Below are 21,495 nucleotides of genomic sequence, written 5' to 3'. Positions count from 1 at the left end.
GTAACTGGTGCAGCAGCTGGGTGTCAGAGCAAATCACTCTTATGTCCTTGTGCATCTCCAAGCTCTAGACAGGATCATGTCCCAGACCATTTTAACCTGGTGGCTACTGGCATTATCTGACTTCATTCTGTTTCCCCTCCCCCCTCCCTCAATACCCTACAATAAACCATAGCCTTTAAGATTTTGTTTCTTCGATTTTGATTGCTTGAGGTTTGATTGGTCCAGTTCTAACAGGTTTGGTGGCTATGGTGGGTGCAGGGGGCGGCTTTTCTTCTACTTTTTCCTGACAGACACCAGGAGGGTCGGTCAGTGTTTCAGGAGGTTTACTTGAATCACTGTCCACTTTCTGGGTTTTGCCTCCTATCTGTTTGCTCTGTTGCTGTTCAGAGAAGAACCATTGCGTGGACTGAAGAACCTCTGCTCTCTGCTTTGCCTGGGGTGCAAACTGTGTAGGAAATGGCTGTGTCATTCTCATGGTGGCAGGGGCTGACTGGAACTGCTTCTGATAGACAATGCTGCTCATTTTGCTGGACTGGCTGTTTGGACTTGTTGAAGTAGCCCGGAAAGGACTAGACGTTGGTGTGGTGCTTCTACCACCGATTGGAGGTGTGCCTGGTTTTATATCAATGCCACTTCCAAAGGCTTTTAGTTCCATTTCGGACATTTTTCCTGTGGTTGCGATCATGTGTGCTGTGTCCCAGCAGGGATCAGTCCTCTGAAGGGTTGGCTTACTTGTGCAGGACGGCTCAGGCTCTGAGCCTGAGCTTGTGGGGTAGTGTGCTGTAAAGGGGGCTGAAGAGTCTGAGGCAAAGCAATCAGAGGCTGCCCTGTAGATCCAAAATTAGGCAAGGACAGCTGGGATGCTGGTAAAGGAACTGTAACCTGCTGGAGAGCACTTGGTGATTGGGTAGTGTTATAAAAATTTGTTTGCCCAGGCTGTTGTACTTGTCCAGAATAAAGATTTGAGGCCTGAGTCAGATTGGCTCTAGCCTGGAGAAGGTGTGTATCAATCAGTTGGGAACCTCCCAGTCCTGATGCCTGCCCTAGCTGGTGTTCATCCAATATAGGAATAGGCTGAGTATTTGAAGTTTGTTGAAAGGCAAGACCTGATTGTGCCTTGGCAAGTTCCTGGTGCTGGACAGCTGGGAAGTTGTGGATAGCAGTACCAGAAAGCACCACAGATGGTTGGGACAGACTGCTTTGCATAAAGGCTGGCTGAGATCTATATGGCTGAAGTGAAGAACTGAACAATTCTTGAGCCTGGGAAACAGCAGGTCCAGCCCCCAAACTCAGCTGGGCTTGATGCTGCCCTTGCAGTGGTGCATAAATAGGAATTGGAATTTGCTGAACTGAAGCTGGCTGAGAGAGACCTGGCTGGAAGCCCTGTTGCTGAGCCAGGGACGGTGGAGCCAATCGTGCATGCTGGGTATTGAATAGATGACTTGTATCCATATAGAAAGCTGGAATTTGAGCTGCTGCAGACTGAGACACATAAACTTGTGGACTCAACATCCTGATTATTTTATATATTTATCTATCTTTTTATTTATTATTTAATGTAGAGTCTTGCTATGTCAGTGAGACTGGTCTTGAATTCACACTCCTCCTACATTATGTCCCCAAGTAGCTGGGACCCCATGCTCTCTCAATCCTCATTAGTTTAGTTTACCAATTTTTTTTATAAGAGAAAATATCTTGAGATATTCAAAAGCCCTCCAGAATCTCCCAAAATTATATAAAGCACAAAATGGCTTGAGTGAGTATTTGATTTTTGGAAGAGTTCAAACATATCAAAAGGTTTTAAAGCACTAGAACAATTAGAATCACAGCTCAGTTTCAAACAATCCCAAAGTGTGAAAATGTTATGCAAACACACTGGTGAGATAATTGTAAGATAAAAACTGAGGTGTCATAATATTGAGAACACTCATATTTCTTAAGAAGTCAAAATCCTCATAAAACACAACATGAAGCATATGGAAAATATCTTGATGAAACAATATCTTTGCTTCCTGGACTATTTGCATAAAAGAAAAGGAAAACTCTCTACATTTTAAGATAAATATTCACAAACAGATTTTTCATTGCAACAGAGATCAAACCAGCTTTTTTATTTCTTCCAACATCCATGTGATGTTGAAGTTTAAACCAGATTAAACCGTAAGTGTTGAATAAATACATTCAAATCTTACCAGATTATCTAGACATGTAATTTGTTTTTCAATATTCCCATTCCAGAGACCTTCTATGACTTTCTAGTATCTATTCAGTTTTGTCATATAGTTTTGTGTTCCTGTTTGTGAACCCATTGAGTGTTCTAATTTGGGACAAAAATTACTCTCATTTTCTTTCACAAACACAAATCTTTTATACTTCATAGCTTCACTTGTCAGAAACATGATTAACTTTTCTCATACACAGAATTGCTTTATTTAATTTTTTCTATTATTATTTTGCATATTGAGTTCTTAGCTTAATTTCTTTGTTTTTATAAAGTTGTGTTTGCTCATGTTACAAACATTTAATGTGACACAGAATGGAATTACCAACACAGTGAGTAATGATTTATTTTTGTGTAATAAGAAGCCCAAAATGCATACATTTCTGTTAGTAATTTAGTAATGATCTAGGTATTTACTAAATAAATACTATTGAATTTAACTTACAAATAGTTAAGAGTCAGATGTCTGAGAATTGGAAAGTATTTTAACACACATTTTATAAATCACTGCTCAAATTTATTTACACACTTTTATCTTTCTTGAACATGAACAATTATGTTTAGATTACTCATGAAAATTCCATCATGCTTTAAAAAGCACGCCATCATCTCATGTTAATTCTGGGTAGAACATTTACCTGTCACACAGTTCTCATCAGAGTAATACCCTTATAAAAGTCAAATACCTGAATTTTTGTTTTATTAATTTTATCCTTGAGAATTAAGTTATGGTTTGTACAGTTTTCCCTGAGCATAAACTTCCAGTCTTAGATAGTGAGCATGCTAATATTTCCTGATATGAGGGGATGTCTTTCACATGAAAATTTTATATCTTCCTTTAAGGAAAAGAAGGAAGTTCAAAGACTTTGTTTATAGTTTACACTGGTGTCAACCTCTGTGACGACAGAAGTCTAGAGTTACTTTCAATAAAGAATTGCTATTCTAATTTTCAGCACAAATTCGGAAGTCAAAGATGAAACTTTTTGTTCTGTTACCTTCAAAAGAGCATTTATGTATTTGACGGTGACTTGGTTCATCATCTTTTCACCTCTCTGCTGAAGATACCTGACAACAACAACTCAGAGGAAGAAGTTTATTTTGGCTCACAGTTTCAGAGTTTTAGTTTGTGGCTAGCCAATTCCATTTGTCTGGGCCTGAAGTGAAGCAGGACATCAGTGCAAGCTGGAGGAAAGCTACTTGGCTTGTGGCAGCTAGGAAACAGAAAGACTGCAAGGAGCCAGGAATGAAATATGTAACCCTCAAGGCATGTTCCTAGTGTCCCACTACCTCTAGCCATGCCCCTGCTGCCTGCAATTAACACCAAGCAATTCACTCAAATTATTAAGCCATCAAATCAATTAACTCACCAACTAGTTCATAGGTCTCATAAGTTGATTATTTCACCTTGTACATACATTAACATAGGAGCTCTGAGGGACACCTTATATTCAAACCATAATCTTCCAACCCAGATCCCCAAAAGTTCATGTCCATCTCACAATGCAAGATGCATTTAGTCCACTTCCAAGTTCCCTATACTTCAGCATTTCACAAGAGTTCAAGTTAAAAGCCTTCTCTGAGACTCATAGGAAACCCTTGGCTTTGAGCTTCCCCAAAATCAAAAGCAAGATATATTCAGTCACTGTATAATGGCACAGAGTAAACATTCTCCTTACAAAAGGGAATGAGAGAGAAACAGAAAGAAGGAATGAGACCAAAATGAGAATGAAACCCAGCTGGATTAACATGAGCTCCGTATCCAGTGTTCAGGGCATACGATGATAAGATGTGATCTCAAGAGGGCTTGGGCAACCCCACACCGATGGATCTTCCACTTGCAATCTACCTGGACTCCCCCTCAAGCTGACTCTGTTCAGTCGGAGCTTTCCTCAGCAAATGTTCTGTCTTACTGGTATCTTTTAATCCAGGGGTTTCTCATTCCCACTTGAGCTTCAGTTTCACATTTAAAGCCTCATGCATCAAACGCTCAGGGGCTGCTTTCAGATATTCCATCTCTACCACACCTTGCCTGGCCTCCCAGGTCATTCTTTGGAATCTTGGTAGTAGCCTCCATTCCCCCTTAATTCCAGCATGCTGCTTCCCTGCAGAATAAGCACCACATGGATTTTGCCAGTGTGGGATCAGCTTGAGCAGTAGCTGAGCCCCTTGAACTAGGGCTGTAGTATTCTCTTACTGTCCGGGTGATGGAACACAGTGAAACAAATCCTGGGGCAACAACTTCCTTGACACAAGGCTGTGGGAGCAGGGTGCCCCAAGTTCTCTTAAATGAGCTTTTACTTTTACACCCTGAGACTGCAGTGGATGTGATCTTGCTGATTCCTGAGATGACAACAGGATAGCTTTCTCAGTGCTAAGTAATTAACTTCTCTTTAATGGTGGTAATCTCTCCAGCAAACAAACTTGATATTACTTCTGTTTCTTCTCTCACCAATCTGCAAGTATTTTAAATCTTTCCTTTCGGATTTTCACTCCCGATTCTCATAGTAAACCTAGTAAAAACTTCCATTAACACTGATGCCACTAGCTGTATGCTGGGTTTTTTTTTTTTTTTTTTTTTTCTTTTTCTTTTTTCTGCACCTGCATTTTTATTTATTCTAATTAGTTATTCATGACAATATAATGCATTTATTCATTTTGATAAATCATAAGTGGAGTACAATTTCTCATTCTTCTGATTATACACAATGTTGGATCACATAGGTTTTGAGGTCATATGTACATGAGGTAATAACATCTGTTTTGCACTATTATCCTTCCTCTCCCATACCCCTTCTCTCCCTTCACTCCCCTCTACCTAATCTAGGGTACCCATTCTTTCCTAGCACCACCAACACATTGTGAATTAGCATCTGCTATCAGAGAAAACATTGGGCCTTTGGTTTTTCGTGTTTGGCTTATTTTGCTTAGTAGACAGGGATGTATGCTGTTTTGCTTTGAAGTTATCTCTGCCAGATTTTTTAGTTAATCATCTTTAAATTTACCTCCCAGAAAGTGTCAGGACATGGGCAAAATGTAGACAACCTCTATGTCTGAGTGTAACATGAACAAACTCTATTCCAATTTCCAAGAGTGCACATTCCCCTCTGCAACCTCATGGGCACTGTCCTTGTTTTCTCATTTTTTTTTTCTGCTTTCTGGTCTTTCCAGTCTTCTTGAAATCATTCATTAAGCTCAGTTTACAACTTTTTTAAGGTTTCTTAAGTCTGCATTTCCAAACTTTTCCAAACTTCTCCCACAAACCAGTTTCAAAGACTTCTGAACAATATGGGCAGGCTAGACACAGCAATGAGCCCACTTCTTGCTACCAACTTCTAATAGTCAACTTTTCATCCTTGTGACAGAGGTACCTGAGAAGAACAACTTAGAGAAGGAAAAGTTTGTTTTGACTCACAGTTTCAGGGATTCAATTCGTAGTCAGCCAATTCCATTGCTTTGGGCCTGAGGTGAGGTAGAACATCATGGCAGTAGGGCAAGCAGGACAAAAGCTACTCACCTCATGGCAGCTGGGAAGTAGAGTGTGAGGAACCAGGGACAAAATATAATCCCACAGTCATGACCCCCAATGACCCAATTCCTCTAACTACACCCTACCTGCCTAGAGTTATCACCCAGGAATCCAATCAAATTATTAACCCATCGAAAGCACTAATCCACTGCTGAGGTTATGACTCATAATCCCATTGTTTCACCTCTTGCATTAACACAAGCTTCTGGGGCTCCTCATGGCCAAACCATAACAGACATCATCTTCTCATTGCTCTTCAATGTGCATGAAGTGACAGATTCTGCATTTTCATTCACACATTCATTATTGAACACAGAGTTGTGTCATCTTCACATTCATTAGAGATGTAAAACCCAAGAAAGACAAACTATTTCACTCATACCATCCTGAATGCTGAATAGTTAGACCAAGGAAATAGTTTTATTAAATCAAGAAGTCAAGCTTGTCCTACTGACTAAAGATTCTTTTGGTCACATCAACTTGAAAAGCCTTTATGGCCATTTTTAAACTTCTTTTAGAGATTCTTCAATTTATATAAATGCTTATTATTCTTTAAGACAATTAAATACAGCCCTTTTCTCAATTCCTTGGGTAATACCATACACAGTTGAAAATTATTACACATACAAAGTCATTTGTACATATATAAACATACAGATTCAAGCAGGCCTGATACTTCTCATTTAGTGTTTTAGAACATCAACAAGAAATTCATCTTTAAGACACCTTCAAGGTCCATTTTTTTTATTTGATTTTTTTTGAATGTATCAAAGAGATTAACTATATATATATATTTTTTTTTTGTTCTTTCTCTTTTTGCTACTGAGAATTTAACCTAGGTGGGATTTACTGCTAAGCTACATCCCCAGTCCTCTTTATATTCTATTTTGAGAGAGGGTCTAAGTTGCTTAGGTCCTCACTAAGTTGCTTACGCTGGCCTAAAACTTGCAACCCTCCCTCCTCATCCTCCTGAAGGAATACAGATGTGTGCCACCATGCCTAGTTAGATGAACAATATTTTTAAGGTTTAACAATCCCCTCTTTGGCCATAACAGTCTTAAATAATAATAATTAATAATAATAATAATAATAATAATAATAATAATAAAGAGAACAAGATTCTCTGGATTGAAAGGTGCCCATTATTACTATTTGAAATTCTCCTACCTGAAGCTTATTTACTGGCCAGTAAAGTTTCTATAAAGAATTTTTGTGTTGAAACCAATGTGACATTTGAAGCTAAGGATAATTTAAAATACTTGAATATATATTGGCTGCTTGGCACAAGTATGGAATTCATACTTGAAAGATACCTTGGAGATGATGTCTGCCATGGTTGGATACCATTGGGAATATTCTATGTGCTGAGAAGAATGTGTATTCTTCAGGTTTTGAATGAAAAATGTTCCCTAGATATCTCTTATGTTCAGGTGATCTGTTGTGGAGATCAACTGCTCTGTTTAAATGTTATTTTTCTGGGTGAATGATCTGTCCACTGTTGAAAGTGAGGTGTTGAAGACTATTATTATAGTCTCATTTGTTTATCCCTTTAGATCTAAAAGTATTTGTTAGATCCTGCTATAGCATGTATTTGAATTTCCTTCAAAGGCCTGTATTAAAGGGTCAGTTATCAGCTTAGAGCAATCGTGACATGGTACAACCATTTAGAGGTAGATCCTAGAGAGAGATCTTCCTGTCATTGTGTCTGTTCCCTTGAAAAGAGTATTGTGACCTCAGCATTGTCCTCTTCCTCTTTCACTACTGGCCATAACGTAAATAGGCTTCCTCTGCCAAATTCTTCTGACGTGATATACTGACACCCCTTAGGCCAAGATGCAATGTGTGCCAATTGACCGTAGATTGTAACCTTCAAAACTGTGTGAAACAAACAAAAAAAAAAACTTTCTTTGTTTTAAGTTAATTATTTCAGGATTTTGTTACAGTAATGGCAATCTGACTATAGAGAGATTCTTTTCTCTCTTTCACTTGTTTGTCTGCCTGGGCAATTGGATTTATTCCAACTTTTTTTTTTTTTTTTAAATGATGGAACTTCAAAGATTTGTGTAGCATTCAGCTGTTATTTTATTACATGGGGTTCAATGACTGTTCCCTTTTATTCCCCAACAAGGCAATGAATAAGGAAAAGATTGTTAATTTGATGGTACCCAATAAATGTCATAGACTTTCTTTATTATTTTTTATTCTTTCTTTTTTAACTGTCTGTGTCTGAGTTATTTAAAAATACCTGTCTTGAAGTTCACAAATTCTTTCTTCTGTTAAATCTGGTTTTTTTCGAGATTTCAATTGCATTTTTCTTTCTAAGATTGAATTGTTCTACTTTTATTCTTGCCTCATTCTATCATATGTTTTCTATGTATTTGTTGACTATCTCATTCACATTATGAATTGTCCTTCTCATTTTATTGAATTGTCTGTCTGGATTCTCTTACATTCTCACTGAGCTTCCTTAGCATCATTTTTTAAAATCTATTTTTGTGCATTTCATATATTCCCTCTTGTTAGTGTCTATCTCTGAAGAATCACTATGATCTTTGCAGGTACCATGCTTTTTTGTTTATTTATGCTGCTTATGTCTCAGGTAGCTCCAAAACTGGATTCACAGTCTATGAAGACCCTTGACCAGGCACAATTGGGCATACATCTCAGCTCAGGAGGCTGATGCAGGAGGACTACTGCTTCAGAGTCAGTGTCAGCAAAAGCAAGTCTTGCTAAACAACTCAGTGAGAACCTGCCTCTTCATAAAATACAAAACAGGGCTGAGGATGTGGCTCAGTGGTCAAGTGCCCCTAAGCTCAATCCCAAGTACCACAAACAAACAAAGCCTATGAAGGCTGTTGAATCCCCTGCACTTAGGATACCTAATTTGTGATGAAGATAAGGACCACTGCACTTTTCTAATTATCTTTTTTCCTGGCAGTGTAGAGTCCCCTACAATCAGGAAGACAGCATGCCTTGTTCTTCTTTCTATGCTGCAATTGCTAGTCTCTATGCTTTACAGGGTCCCTGCCACTCCCTTGCTGAATTCCATTTTTCTCCCTCAGTCAATCTCCTTGACAGATGGTCATGAATTTGTTTCCGTGGTTCTTCCCCGTGGAGGAGGTGAGTACTAGGCACAACTATTTCAGCATATTAGATTTTCTCCTGGGAGAAATTCCAAAATTATTAAAGTGAACATCTGGGGAAATTACTCATCTTAATCAAAATGCAAGATTCTCCGTTTGTTGATAATTGCCAGTTCAAACCCTATTCCTAATAATCAGTGGTGAAAACACGCACGCCCCTCTTTCCAGAAAGGACCACTTTGGTGTAGGCAGTGAGGCTGTTGCTCTTGTTCTCCAGTGTGAGAACATTTCTGAGGCCCCAGGAGTTATAAAGCAGGGAAGACACAGCTAACCTTAACCTTCACTACACACTGTGTAGTAGGGACACAACAAATACTGATGCAGAAGAACATTTTTCAAGGCAAGTATATTCTACAGAGAAAATAATTCTCTAGAGCAAGAATTAAAAAACACATAATCAACAACATATCAATAGTCCTTTCAGCCAAATATACAATTCCTACATTCCTCCAACTTGGTACAATGCCCAGACAAACTTAGAGCAGGGATAAGATAAACTATATTATTATCTGTAGATAGATCAGATTATTCAGAACTTTTCTTTTGTAGGTAACATTTAAGACTCATTTTTATCACAATCTTAGACACCCCTCTAATTATTGAAGTGTGTTTGTGGGACAGAAATTATTGAAATCTTGTGATCTCTTGTGTAATTTGCAAGTAGAAAAATAAAAACAGATGGAAGTTTGAGACACTGAGTGGCATAGGTAGCTTGATTGCTTATTGCTTGTTGTGGGGTTTTAAAATTTCTTTTTCTTCTATTCACTTTAGAGAGAGACTAGGAAGGTGTATCCTCAGAAGAAGGACATTTAGTTTGTTTTACAGAAAATTCAGATTTTCCAAATGCAATACACAAACATTTTTTGGATCCTAGACCTCTAATATATAATAAGACCTCTCATATATAAGAATTATTTCAAAGTTACTATAAGTAGAACAATATTTAAGTTGTGTACGTGTTCCACATCTGAGTATATGGGACAAAATGGATAAAAGGGTCTGAATTTGTTCCACAAATATGCAAAATTTTATATTTGATATAATTAGGAAAATATAAGTTGGATTTAGCTAAATAGAAGATAAAATTAGGAAAAACTGAAGAAGATCAATCCATATTCATTATGTATCTTATAAAGTTGAGTTTTTGGTTCTGTTTGCAAAAGAGGACAAAGGATTTTCTTGATCTATGGGGAAGTTTGTTTTGCTAATTCACTGGATGATCCACAGATAGACTCAAGATTCTCACGTGAGAATATATTTGTGAGACTATTACAGTAGCAAATAGGGTATATTTACTTAATATTGTTTCTAGGTTTTCAAATATACTTTGAATTAACTCATTTATCTTGGGAAAATTTTCCAACTGATTCTGAAGCATGGTCATATTATATTTAATGCAGGCAGTAAAGAAAAAAAAAGAGTGAGCAGATTCTTCAGTTAAATTTAGGAGTGTAGAAAGCAGAAGTCTTCCTAGCAAAGTAACTTGAAAAAAAATAAGACTTTAAAAAAGTTCTTCTGAATAAAGGTGTTCTTTCTCTGCCTCTCTCTATCTATCTTTCTTTGTTTTTCTTTCTCTCTCTTTCTCCCTCTCTGTCCATACACTTTAACTCTTCCTCTCCCCTCTGTATCTTTCTCCCAATTTCATTTCTATCTGTATATTTCTTTCTATTATCTGTCCTAACTTACAAGTAAAAGGCACTGGTGAATTCAATCCATAAAATTAAGCTTCTGTTCTTTACTTTCAATGTTTGCATAATGCAAACAAGGTTGTTGTAAGGAATAGAATGTCATGAATATGAAACATGGTAGGAACCATGGAATGATTAATACATCTTTAACTATGTAGCCAGGCAAGGAAGGACATGTATGATCAATATGAAAGAACAGAACATCAAATGCCTCTCTGATAACATTGGTAGTTGCATGAACAACTGCATATTTTGTTATTTAAAAATGTACATTTGTAGTTAACATCGTGGAAATTGGGATGTGTGGCAGATTGCATATTTGGAGGAATGGCACAGCAGGACATCTCCTTCAATGATAATGTTTTACCAAGGACCTGATGTCCTCTCTTCAAGGGTGAGATCTGATTCCTTTTCTTGAAACCTGATGGTGCTTTTGCAACCACCTTAACCAACAGAGCAGGTTGGAAGAGATGACTTGATTCTAGGGCACAGAAGTGCCCTGTGATTCAAACTTGTTCTCTTGGAATCCTGGCCACATGCTGTGAGGAAACCATGCTGAGAGGTGAAAATCTAAATTTTTAAAAATAATTGGATTGGTGTTGGGGTTGTGGCTTAGTGGTAGAGCACTTGCCTAGCATATGTGAAGCACTGGGTTCAATCCTCAGCACTGCATATAAATAAATAAAATAAAGATCCATTAACTAAAAAATATTTTAAAAATAATTGGATTTGTAATTTACCCAAACTTCTTTGAATACCTTTCTTCAATAATTGAACTTCGTATTTATTTATTTACCTGCATACTTATTTACCTGCATTTTGTATATCTTTATAAAACTATGAAGGAGAACTGCCTTACTTCATATCTCATGTGGAAGAAGTAGCGATGGTATTTCTCTATAAACTCGTAGGAAGAGTAACTGAAAGTTCAGAAGACTGCTTGACACCAGTAAAACAGTGGTGGTCTGAGCATACAGAAACTTCCCTGTGGGAATGAGAAGCAGTGCCCCCTCTCCAGCCTGCAGACTCTGAGGACATGACTGTCCCACCAAGGGCAGGAAAAAGGAGGTCACTTCAGGAGAAGACTGTAAGCATGGCAAGTGATATAGAATACACGCTTTGATAGTGTTAAGTCAGCTATTTTGCTGCTATAAATAAATGATCTTACCAGCACAATTGTAGAGTAGAAATGGTATATTTGAAGGTTCAAGGTTTCAGAGGTCTTAGTCCATAGAAGGCTGGATCCATTCCTTGAGGCTCGAGATGATGCTGAACATCATGGAGGACGAGTATGGTGGAAGGAAGCAGCTCGCATCATCAGGAAGCAGAGAGAGAGACTCTATTCTCCAGATACAAAATATATACCCCAAAGCCACGCCCCAATTACCATCTCCTCCAGACACACCCTAACATTCCCTTTACCACTCAGTTAATCCCTACCATGGTATTAAATCACTGTTTGGGTTAATATGCTTAAAACTCAATCATTTGTCCTCTGAATCTTCTTGCATTGTCTCAGATGTGAGCTTTTGGGGGACACCTCATAACCAAACCACAACAGATAGACAAGATTTTTTTATTTTTATTTTTGGTACAAAGGATTGAGCCCATGGTTACTTAACCCCTGAACCACATCCCCAGGTTTTTCTTTTTTTTTTTTTAGTGCTTAGAGCCTCACTAATTCACCTCAATCTCCTAAGAGGCTTGGACTATGGGCATGCGTCACAGCACTGTCTGATAAGACAAATCTTGTCCTGTCTCAATCTTTATTTTCTAAAAATTAGTCATTGTCATTAGAAGAATCTTAGAATAACCTAAATAAAGGGCATCCAGAAATTTAGCTAACATTAATATATCTCCATAGAAAACTTCATTTCAGATGCATAATCAATACATGCATGATGTTCATCACCAGGATTTTTGTACTAGAAAGCAAAAGGAGAAACTACTCTATTTTTTCCTTCCATGAAGAAGAGTGACAGAATACTAGAAGCCCATGGAAATGGCCATATCAAAGACAACATCAATTATTTAGGGAGAGAACATTTCTCACTCACTTATTAAGGCTCAGGAAGCATGTCACCTTGACCATCTCCTCAGGTGAGTGCCTCATTCCCTCTCAACTCCTAAGCAAACATGCTGCAGGAGGCAATGGGGCACAGTCACAGGAAGGCAGGCCCTGGTCTGGCTGCCTCCTAGACACTGAAGGTCTTTCATCCACCTTGGCCTGTGTCCCTGTCATCTCATGTGCAATAGTGATAATGATACTAATTATACTACAATATATACAATTTAAGATGTTTCTGAAGAGAAATGGCATGTGGCAAGTGCTTCATAAATGTTACCTATTATGTGGATAGTGGGCTCCATTGGTACAATACTGATAAACCACGAGGAAGACCACGTGTGACTGACTCCAGTAGGGACTTGAGGTAAGATTATGCAAGTTGTCATATTTGGGATCAAATTAGAAAACAGATGGAAGTAGATCTGTTAATTGACATTGCTTGTAGGAGTGGAAACTCAATACTAACTTCTGGTTTTGAACAATGAGATAAATAGCCCTCATTAACTGAGAACAGATTGGGAGGTGTTAAGGGCTGATTTTCCCCACCCCAGTGCCCATGTTGAAGCCTAATCCCTATCCCTCAGACTGAGAATATATTTGGAGACTGAACTTTGCAAAGGAGATTAACATGGGTCAAATTCAATATGATAAAATATGATAGGATACTCTGCTTTCTCCAAAAGTCTAGTTTCACAACTATAAGAAAGAAGAGACTTGGCTCTTTGGTAAATGGTAAAAAGCAGATTTTTGGTCAACCACTCAATATGAGTCAATAGAGCAGTGCAATTCAATCCTGATACCGAATGCTTTTGGAATGTAAAAAAATTATTAGACAGTGTTCTGTGTTAGCAAGATATTAAATTTTTTAATAGGGTAGACAAATACTGTTTAGTAATTTAACTAAAATCATCATAGAAAATACAGAGTAGTCATTCTCAAACATTTTGGTCTCTGAATCCCTTTACAACCTTGAACGTTACTAAGGATTCCCAAAACTGTGTTTAAGTGAGTTTTTCCTCTCAGATTTCACTGTACTAGAAATTAAAACTGAGAACTTAACAACAAAAGGAGAACAAATTTTAATGAGGCTGAGAGGATGGCACACAATCAAATTTGCCTGGGGCTGTGTCCTTATAAGAAGAGGACATTTGGACACACAAAGACACAGCAGGGATGACTGTGCACACAGGAAGCTCCACATGAGGACACAGCAGGGAGGTGACCCTCTGTGAAATCAGGAGAGGCCTCTGAAGATACTAACCTGCCACCTTTGTTGTGTACAGGAAGTCTCCAAATCTGTAGGGAAATAAATTTCTGTTGCTAAATCACCCAGTCCCTGCATGTTTTTAGCAGACTAACTAACATGAAGGAGACCAGGAATTCAGATGTGGAAATCTTGAATTTTGTTGCTGGCATGTTTAGCATTCAGTACATAATTTAGACAACAGTTTTGCTTGAGGGCATCCACTCACTGACTCTCCCCAAGAGCCTGCTGCAGGCTTGTTCAGTGCTTCAGCCCCTCCCTTCCTGAGTGTCCTCCTGTCAGCTCTTCCATAACTTCTCTTTGGTTGTGTCCAGTGAGGTCTCAGGTGGTATTTTTCTTTAATGACATTAGTCTTGTTCATACATTGTTGACGCCAGAGAAGGTCAGAGAAAGGGCCTTAGCCAAGTTACACTTGGAAGAATCACCTGCCCTGTGCCAGGACCTGCCAGGCCAAGGACAAGGCTATCTGCCTCCGGGACCTCCACTTCACAGTTGCCCACACAGGGTGAGCACATCTGCCTGGTTCTTCCCTCTGCTCCTTCTCCTGCCTTTCTTTCCCACCTGAAGGTCAACTACCAACCACTTGGTGAGGACCTCTCACCACTTAGTTCCCTTCTCATGTAGTGTCTTGTTAAAGGCAATCATGACAATAGAGGCACCAGCCATTTGGAAGTAACTTTACTGTATCTCCCAGTCAGTTCGTAATCCTTGGAGAATTACTGTGCTTTACACATCATCAGTGAAGAATTGTCCACTACTAATATATACCCTCTTCAGAATACATCCATGATTATGGCAGTGGGGAGGCATTAGCCTGGTCATCCTGCAAGAGTCACATTATCTGGAGACAACCCCAGTGTTCAGGAGACCTTGCTCAATATTCTCTGCATTGCTACACAAAGGACCAGAACAGACACTCACGTGCCCAGTAGAGATCCCAGTCATTCACACAAGACAAGGGGCTGTCTCTAGGATTTCTACATGGCCTTTCCTGCCTTACCTCCAAACTTTCCCAATTTGCTTCCAGTGCTGTAAAAACTTGCACAATTCCACAAGGATTAAGGATCTGCAATGATGAGAAGCAGACCTGGTTATACTGGTCAATGTAGATCTTCAGTAGAAAGGATGAGCAGATAACTGGTGGATATGATAGAATAAAATGCAGGTGAATAGTGGACAGACAATGCAGGGAACCAAAGGAGACCTGATTGAAGAACAAGCCCTTGTTACCAAATTTTGAAAAAAGAAAAAATGGAAACATGATTATGAAAAAATAGAATGGAAACTGACTTAAAACATTACATATAAGTATTCTTCAACAATGAAATGAGAAATAAACAACAAAAGATGATAAATAAACACCAGGAGGATTGGATCAGAACACAAAATTCCAACAAATCATATTTGAAAGGAGAGAAAGAGGTATTACCTTTCAAATATTGCAGAGAAAGTTCTCTGGTGAAAATGAGAGTGTGGGAGTAGCATAGAACAGGACCGTAAATCAGAAGACGATTGCAATACAATGGAGACTTTGAAGGTGCTACCAGACTCACTCATTTAACTTCATAGTTATGATCAATAATAGTGGCAGTGTCTAACAATATTTCCTGGAATATATATGCCCCAAACAACAGGGACCATTTGGAAAAGGGTAGAGCTGGAAATGTATCTGACAGATACGGAATAGCATTGTTCATTCTAGGAATGTATATTCATATTTCTCTGCTGTGGAAATTCCATGGGGTTTCTGTGGTCACTTTTGCTTTGATTATACTCAAGGGTATTAATATAAAATATTTAGGCCTCGTGCTTCTATAATAACAAGGCCTCCCTAATTGGAACCTGATCCAATGAATTCTGGCAATCAGAGCAGATTTAGGGTCAAATTAGAGTTACCTTGTGTTGCTATAGTATCCTAACCCATTACATATCTGAGCAGGAATGACCATTAAATCATCAAAACTTTAGCTAAATACCTCACACATGTGAGAATATACATCACTAGAGTACCCCATTCAGGAGCAAAATTTTGACAAATCAGTTTTTACGGGGATAATTAATAAAGTTTCCTAGAAAAAATGAGGCTCAAATGCATCTTATAGAACATCCCACACAAGGACAGGAGCCTAGAGGAGTCTGAAATATCCAAAATGTGTGGTTCCTCTAGGAACTGTGCATTCACATTGCTGGGCTCTGGAAACCCCCTGGGGTTCCTGTGACACTTTTGCCTTAATAACATCCAGGGATATCAATAAGAACATAATGTTTTAGGGCAAACGTAATGTTTCAACAGCACCCAGGCCTCCTCATTAGAACAGACCCAGTGAATCCTGATCAACCTTTCTGGATCTGAGCGGGCCAAGGGTCAATGTTCAGTATGTGTCCATGTGGTGTTCCCAATCCATTACAGGGTTCAGCAGAGATGAACCCTAAATCATCAAAACTTTACCTAAGTACCATACACAGGGACGTGAACATCATGATTTATGGAGTGTTGACTATGAAAACACTCAGACATAGCAAACGTCTCTATTTTTGGTGCTGATACTAATGTACACATGTGGGCACTACAACTGTTCCCCCGCTCACAACACCCAATATGAAGACACACTCACCCTCTCATCAACCAGACTGGTTAAAATACTGATGCGATTTGCATTGTAATATCTGTGCTGAATGCTCAGCCAGCTTCCTGAACACTTGCCCAAGTCACACACTGTACCTCCTAGAAAGGAGCCACTGACAACCTCTTTCCCAATCCATGCTGCTGGGCTGGGGTCCCAAGAAGAAAGCAGTGATGCAAGACTCCTAGTGTGTCAGGCGTGAGGTCACCCAGCATGGAGATCAAAGGCACCACTGTTCTGCTCCTCCTTAAAAATGGAGCTCCGGGCTTCCCCCAGCACAGACGTGGGAGCAACTGTAGAGCCTCCTCCAAGATGCTGGTGGTCCTGCTCACAGTGGCCTTGCTGGCCCTGAGCCCAGCTCAGAGCGGAAGTGAAGGTATAAGGGAATGCAGCTGGTGGTGGTGGGTAGGGCTGGGGTTTGATTCTGCTGGGGGCCTAGAAGACGGCACTGGAGAGAGAGAGAGGGAAGGAGAGAGGGAAGGAGATGAGAAGAAACACTGGACTGTAGACTTCTTACAACAGGAGGGAGACAACTGATGTCCTCATTCCACATCAAAGCCTTGGATTTTATTTAAAATACAAGGGAATGGCAGAAACACGTTTGACTAGAAGTATGGTAAAGTAAATATTATCTTGCAGAAAAGCTTCTGTGCTATAAGGATGGAACTGCAGAGGGCAAGATTGAACGTGGTAGTCAGGTTGTGAAGACCACATGTCATTATTGAAATAGAAGTGGGAGCCGGAAGGCCAGGATGGAGGGAGACATATCTTCAGAGTTGAAGAACAGACAACAGACTCTGTCCACATAAAGAGATAGAAATACCAGGGCCCAATATTCACATTTTACTCTCGTTCATGTTCAATATTGCAATATGCTGTAAGAAGGAGCCAAATGTTTACTGCTTGTTTCTCTCTTGAGAAATCTTGTGAATGTAAGCAAAAATTTAGAGTAAAGGATAAAATGATGACAAAACGTGACACTGAAATACCCAGAATACTTAACAAATATTAGCAGTAAGTTTTGAGGGATTCTAAGAAGGACAAAATATAGTTGTTTGATTAAATGTATATGAAATGGATAAGACTCAGCATAGCAGCCACTAATCACACACTACTGATCCCTACAGTGTCTACAGCATCTTAAAGAGTGATGAGTGAGCTCACTTATAGGTTGTAAGGATGATGGGTAGAAGTCACACTTTCCTGTAGGACTCTTGGTGACCAAGTTTTCCCTTCCTTTGGTTTTACTTCCTTGAGGTCACTTTTAAAGACTTTGTCCCTACTGTCCCTTTAAGCCTAAATTACCCTCAATCAAGTTTTTCTTCCTACACTTCCTTAGGAATTATACCATTATTCTAAGTCATATTATCATCATTTTTCTTTGGGAGAATGACTAAATGCTATTTCTCCCAAAGATAAAGGCAAACCCTCCCATACCTAGAACTGCAGTCCATGTATAGTACTACCAACTTGGATAATGGGGCTCCCGTTAGTCTGCTTCTTCCCCATGAGAAGTGACTGCCGGGAGATGATGCAAGAATTGGAAGAGTCCTAATTCTTGCTCCTCGGTGGTGCTCAGAGTCACTCACCAGCCTTGTTCTTCCCTGCTGTTCCTCTGAAGCATCCTATTGTTTCAGGATGAAATGCACAGACATAATTGTGTCTGAGTCCCTGTGGTTGATCCAAAATTTGCTGCATCTCTTTAGGGGATCCTGTGGGCCATGACTTTGTGTTTCTCTTCTCTGCCTTACAATGTCCCCATGCAGGACTAGCAGCCATTATCACTATGTCCAAAACTATAACTGGCAGCATAACTGATATTAATAACCTTCATTTTGTTTCTGTTCTGTGATTGGACATAGCCAAAACCTTCTCTTTTGATACTGAAGGCTAAGAGCTTGTTTCAGGAGCCAGATGTGAGATGCTCCATCTGATTTGGAGCTCTTCTTCATAAGGAGGGACAGGATGTGGAGGCTGGCAATCCTCCTGGTAGAAATGGTCTGTGTGATAAGACAATACAGGGAAATGGCAAGGGGATTTTTTCCTACCACTGAGCTCGTGCATTCTTCTGTCATATCCATGCAGGTATTGAGGTGCAAAGCCAGAAACAGCACCATGAGCCTCAGGGAGCACCTAATGGAGAATTCAGACCTAGACCCCCTGCTGCTAATGGAAACCAGCAGGAAGGACCACAGCAGGGACCACCTCAGCAAGGAGGCCAGCAGCAGCAGCAGCAGCAGCAGCCAAATGCCCCCCCTCATCCTGGAAACCAGCAAGGACCACCCCAACAAGGAGGCCAGCAGCAGCAGCAGCAGCAGCAGCCAAATGGCCCCTCTCGTCCTGGAAATCAGCAGGGACCACCCCAGCAAGGAGGCCAGCAGCAGCAGCAGCAGCCAAATGGCCCCCCTCATCCTGGAAACCAGCAGGGACCACCCCAACAAGGAGGCCAGCAGCAGCAGCAGCAGCAGCAGCCAAATGGCCCCTCTCGTCCTGGAAACCAGCAGGGACCACCCCAACAAGGAGGCCAGCAGCAGCAGCAGCCAAATGGCCCCCCTCGTCCTGGAAATCAGCAGGGACCACCCCAGCAAGGAGGCCAGCAGCAGCAGCAGCCAAATGGCCCCCCTCGTCCTGGAAATCAGCAGGGACCACCCCAGCAAGGAGGCCAGCAGCAGCAGCAGCAGCAGCCAAATGCCCCCCCTCCTCCTGGAAACCAACAATGACTGCTCGAATTCGGAGGTAATCAGAACCATGGCCCCCCATTTCATCCTGGATTACCCTAGGAGCACCTCCATTCTCCCCAGGGATTGATCAAAACCCCTCTATGAGGATGGCTTTCTTCCTCATTTATTATTTTTATAATTGCAGAATATGCCATTTTATAATTTTTCAATTATTGCTTCAATCCAACCCTTTGAGTGTACACATACCTTGTTTCTGAATCACTCACTTTTATAGGTATATTTTGCAGAGACAATCATTATAAGTCTAGCCTTGATGATTTTCAATAAGAACCAAAAAATAAACCCATTCACATCTTTATTTCTTCAGATTATAAGCAAAAATTTCAAGCATACGACATGCTAGTTGCCTACTAATAATGAATAATCAAATTAAGAAAGAAACGGGAAGGAGAAGGAGTCAGGGAGGAGGTGGGCTGTCACCTTGCCTCCCTTCAGTTATACCAACAAGGGCAGGTCATCTCTTACCATATCAAGTGTCCTCTGCAACCTTCTTTCTTTCTTTGTTTCAGACACCAGAACAAAAGATGATGTCCTTCACAGTGTTATGCCTCTACATCGATGGAATCATAGCTCTATCTTCTATATCCCAATAAAATAATCAGCAGACCATTCCGGATTTCTGTCTCTTTCTGGGGTTGGACGGTATGAAATTTGGGGGCTATATATACAATGAAGAAAATCTAGGACCCCTTCCCGTGGGTGCTTCCAACAAGCTTCCCACCTCCTTCAACAACAAGCCAGCTGCCAGGCAGAAGACTTTCGTTTTCCTCTAACATCTCTCCATTCTAGAGGACAAATACAATTTTTGAAATTATATTTAAAGTGTTCACTAATCCTTATAATTTTAGAAAAACAATATATAATAAATATATATATATAACAATATATAATAAATGTGAGGCAATTGTACTTCATAGATCCACTTGCCAGAGACATGATTCACTCTTGTTGTGTAGTTGGTTTCTGTACTTTTTCTACTTGTGATTTTCATAAATTAATTAGAATTCTTGACTCTCAGTGATTTAGTTGTGTGAAGCAAGTGCTTAGTTGTAGTACAATTATTTGATTTAGCGTTGATTACGTATATTAACACAGTACAAAGTCTTGCATGTTTTCTAATAAGAAGACAATACATTTGTTTTAGGAAATTGGTATTTTTTTCTTAATCTCATATGCGGTTTGAATGAGAACTGGAAAATGTACTAGCAGACGCAAACATTATCATTGTACAAAAGTTCATTTAAACACTTTTATTATTTACAATCCTATTTATTTGTTATTAACAATTATGCTTGCCTTACTTGTAAACATTCTGTGACATTTGACACAGCTAACCATCATCTCCAGTTAACTCTGTGTGCAGATTTGTGTATCAGGCAGTCATCATCAGAGTGAGACTCATAAGAAAGTCAAATACATGTTGTTGTTGTCCTTGAGAATCAAGTTGCTGTTTTTACACTTTTGCTTCAGCATAAACTTCCATTTTGCAGGAGTAAACATCTTAGTACTTTCTGATGTGATGAGACTTCTATCAAATGGAAATTTTATGTCCTTCTTTAAAGAAAAAGAAAGAAGAGCAAAGAGTTTTGGGGGAGTTATGCTGTTATCACCCTCTGGGGTGACAAAAGTCTAGAGTCATCTCCAGTAACAACGCATTAATATTCTGCCTTTGAGCAGAAATTACCAAGCAGACAGCATGCTTCCCGAATAGTTTTTCTCAATTGCTCCCAAAAAGTCTCCATGTAAAAATGCATATGAGTGACTTCTTATTTTCTCACTGCTATTTGATAGATATGAAGTCACAGACCCTGCTTTTCCACTTGCACATTTATTCTTTGATTGAGCACAGGGTTGTGCAATCTTAACATTCAGTATGGTTGTAAAAACTCATAACAAAAATTATGTGTGCTCATATAATTCTGAAAGCAAATTAGTTGCAAAAAGACATTTTCTCCTTAAATAAAAAATTAAGCTAGTTTTATTTGCTGAAGACTTGCTCAATTCACAGGTACTTGTAAAGCATTTCAAGTTAACTTTTGTAATCCTGAGAGAGAATTGTACATTTACATAAACACTTTTCTTTTGACAATTAGAGCTCTTTTATCTAGTCATAGGGCAGTACCATCTATGCTTGAAAAATATTGCACATATAAAACATTTACTTGAATTTATATAAATATACAGATTTTAACAGATCTTATTTTCATTTAGTATTTTACA

At 39.4% G+C, this 21,495-nt stretch overlaps 1 protein-coding gene across 1 annotated transcript; it reads left to right on the top strand.

Moving 5' to 3' along the window:
* Positions 1-16,846: 16,846 nt before the first annotated feature.
* LOC306662235 (uncharacterized protein) lies at positions 16,847-19,254 on the top strand (the record flags this gene model as incomplete). The annotated part of the gene is made up of 2 exons (XM_079141762.1): positions 16,847-16,910; positions 18,620-19,254. 2 exons carry the CDS (start codon positions 16,847-16,849, stop codon positions 19,252-19,254), a joined length of 699 nt encoding a protein of 232 aa, XP_078997888.1.
* Positions 19,255-21,495: the final 2,241 nt, after the last annotated feature.

The sequence above is a fragment of the Sciurus vulgaris genome (genome assembly GCF_902686455.1).
Source record: "Sciurus vulgaris genome assembly, chromosome: 5".
NCBI classification, from domain to species: Eukaryota; Metazoa; Chordata; class Mammalia; order Rodentia; family Sciuridae; genus Sciurus; species Sciurus vulgaris.
The sequence above is the reverse complement of the archived record's forward strand: the minus strand, read 5'-3'. Positions and strand labels throughout refer to the sequence as shown.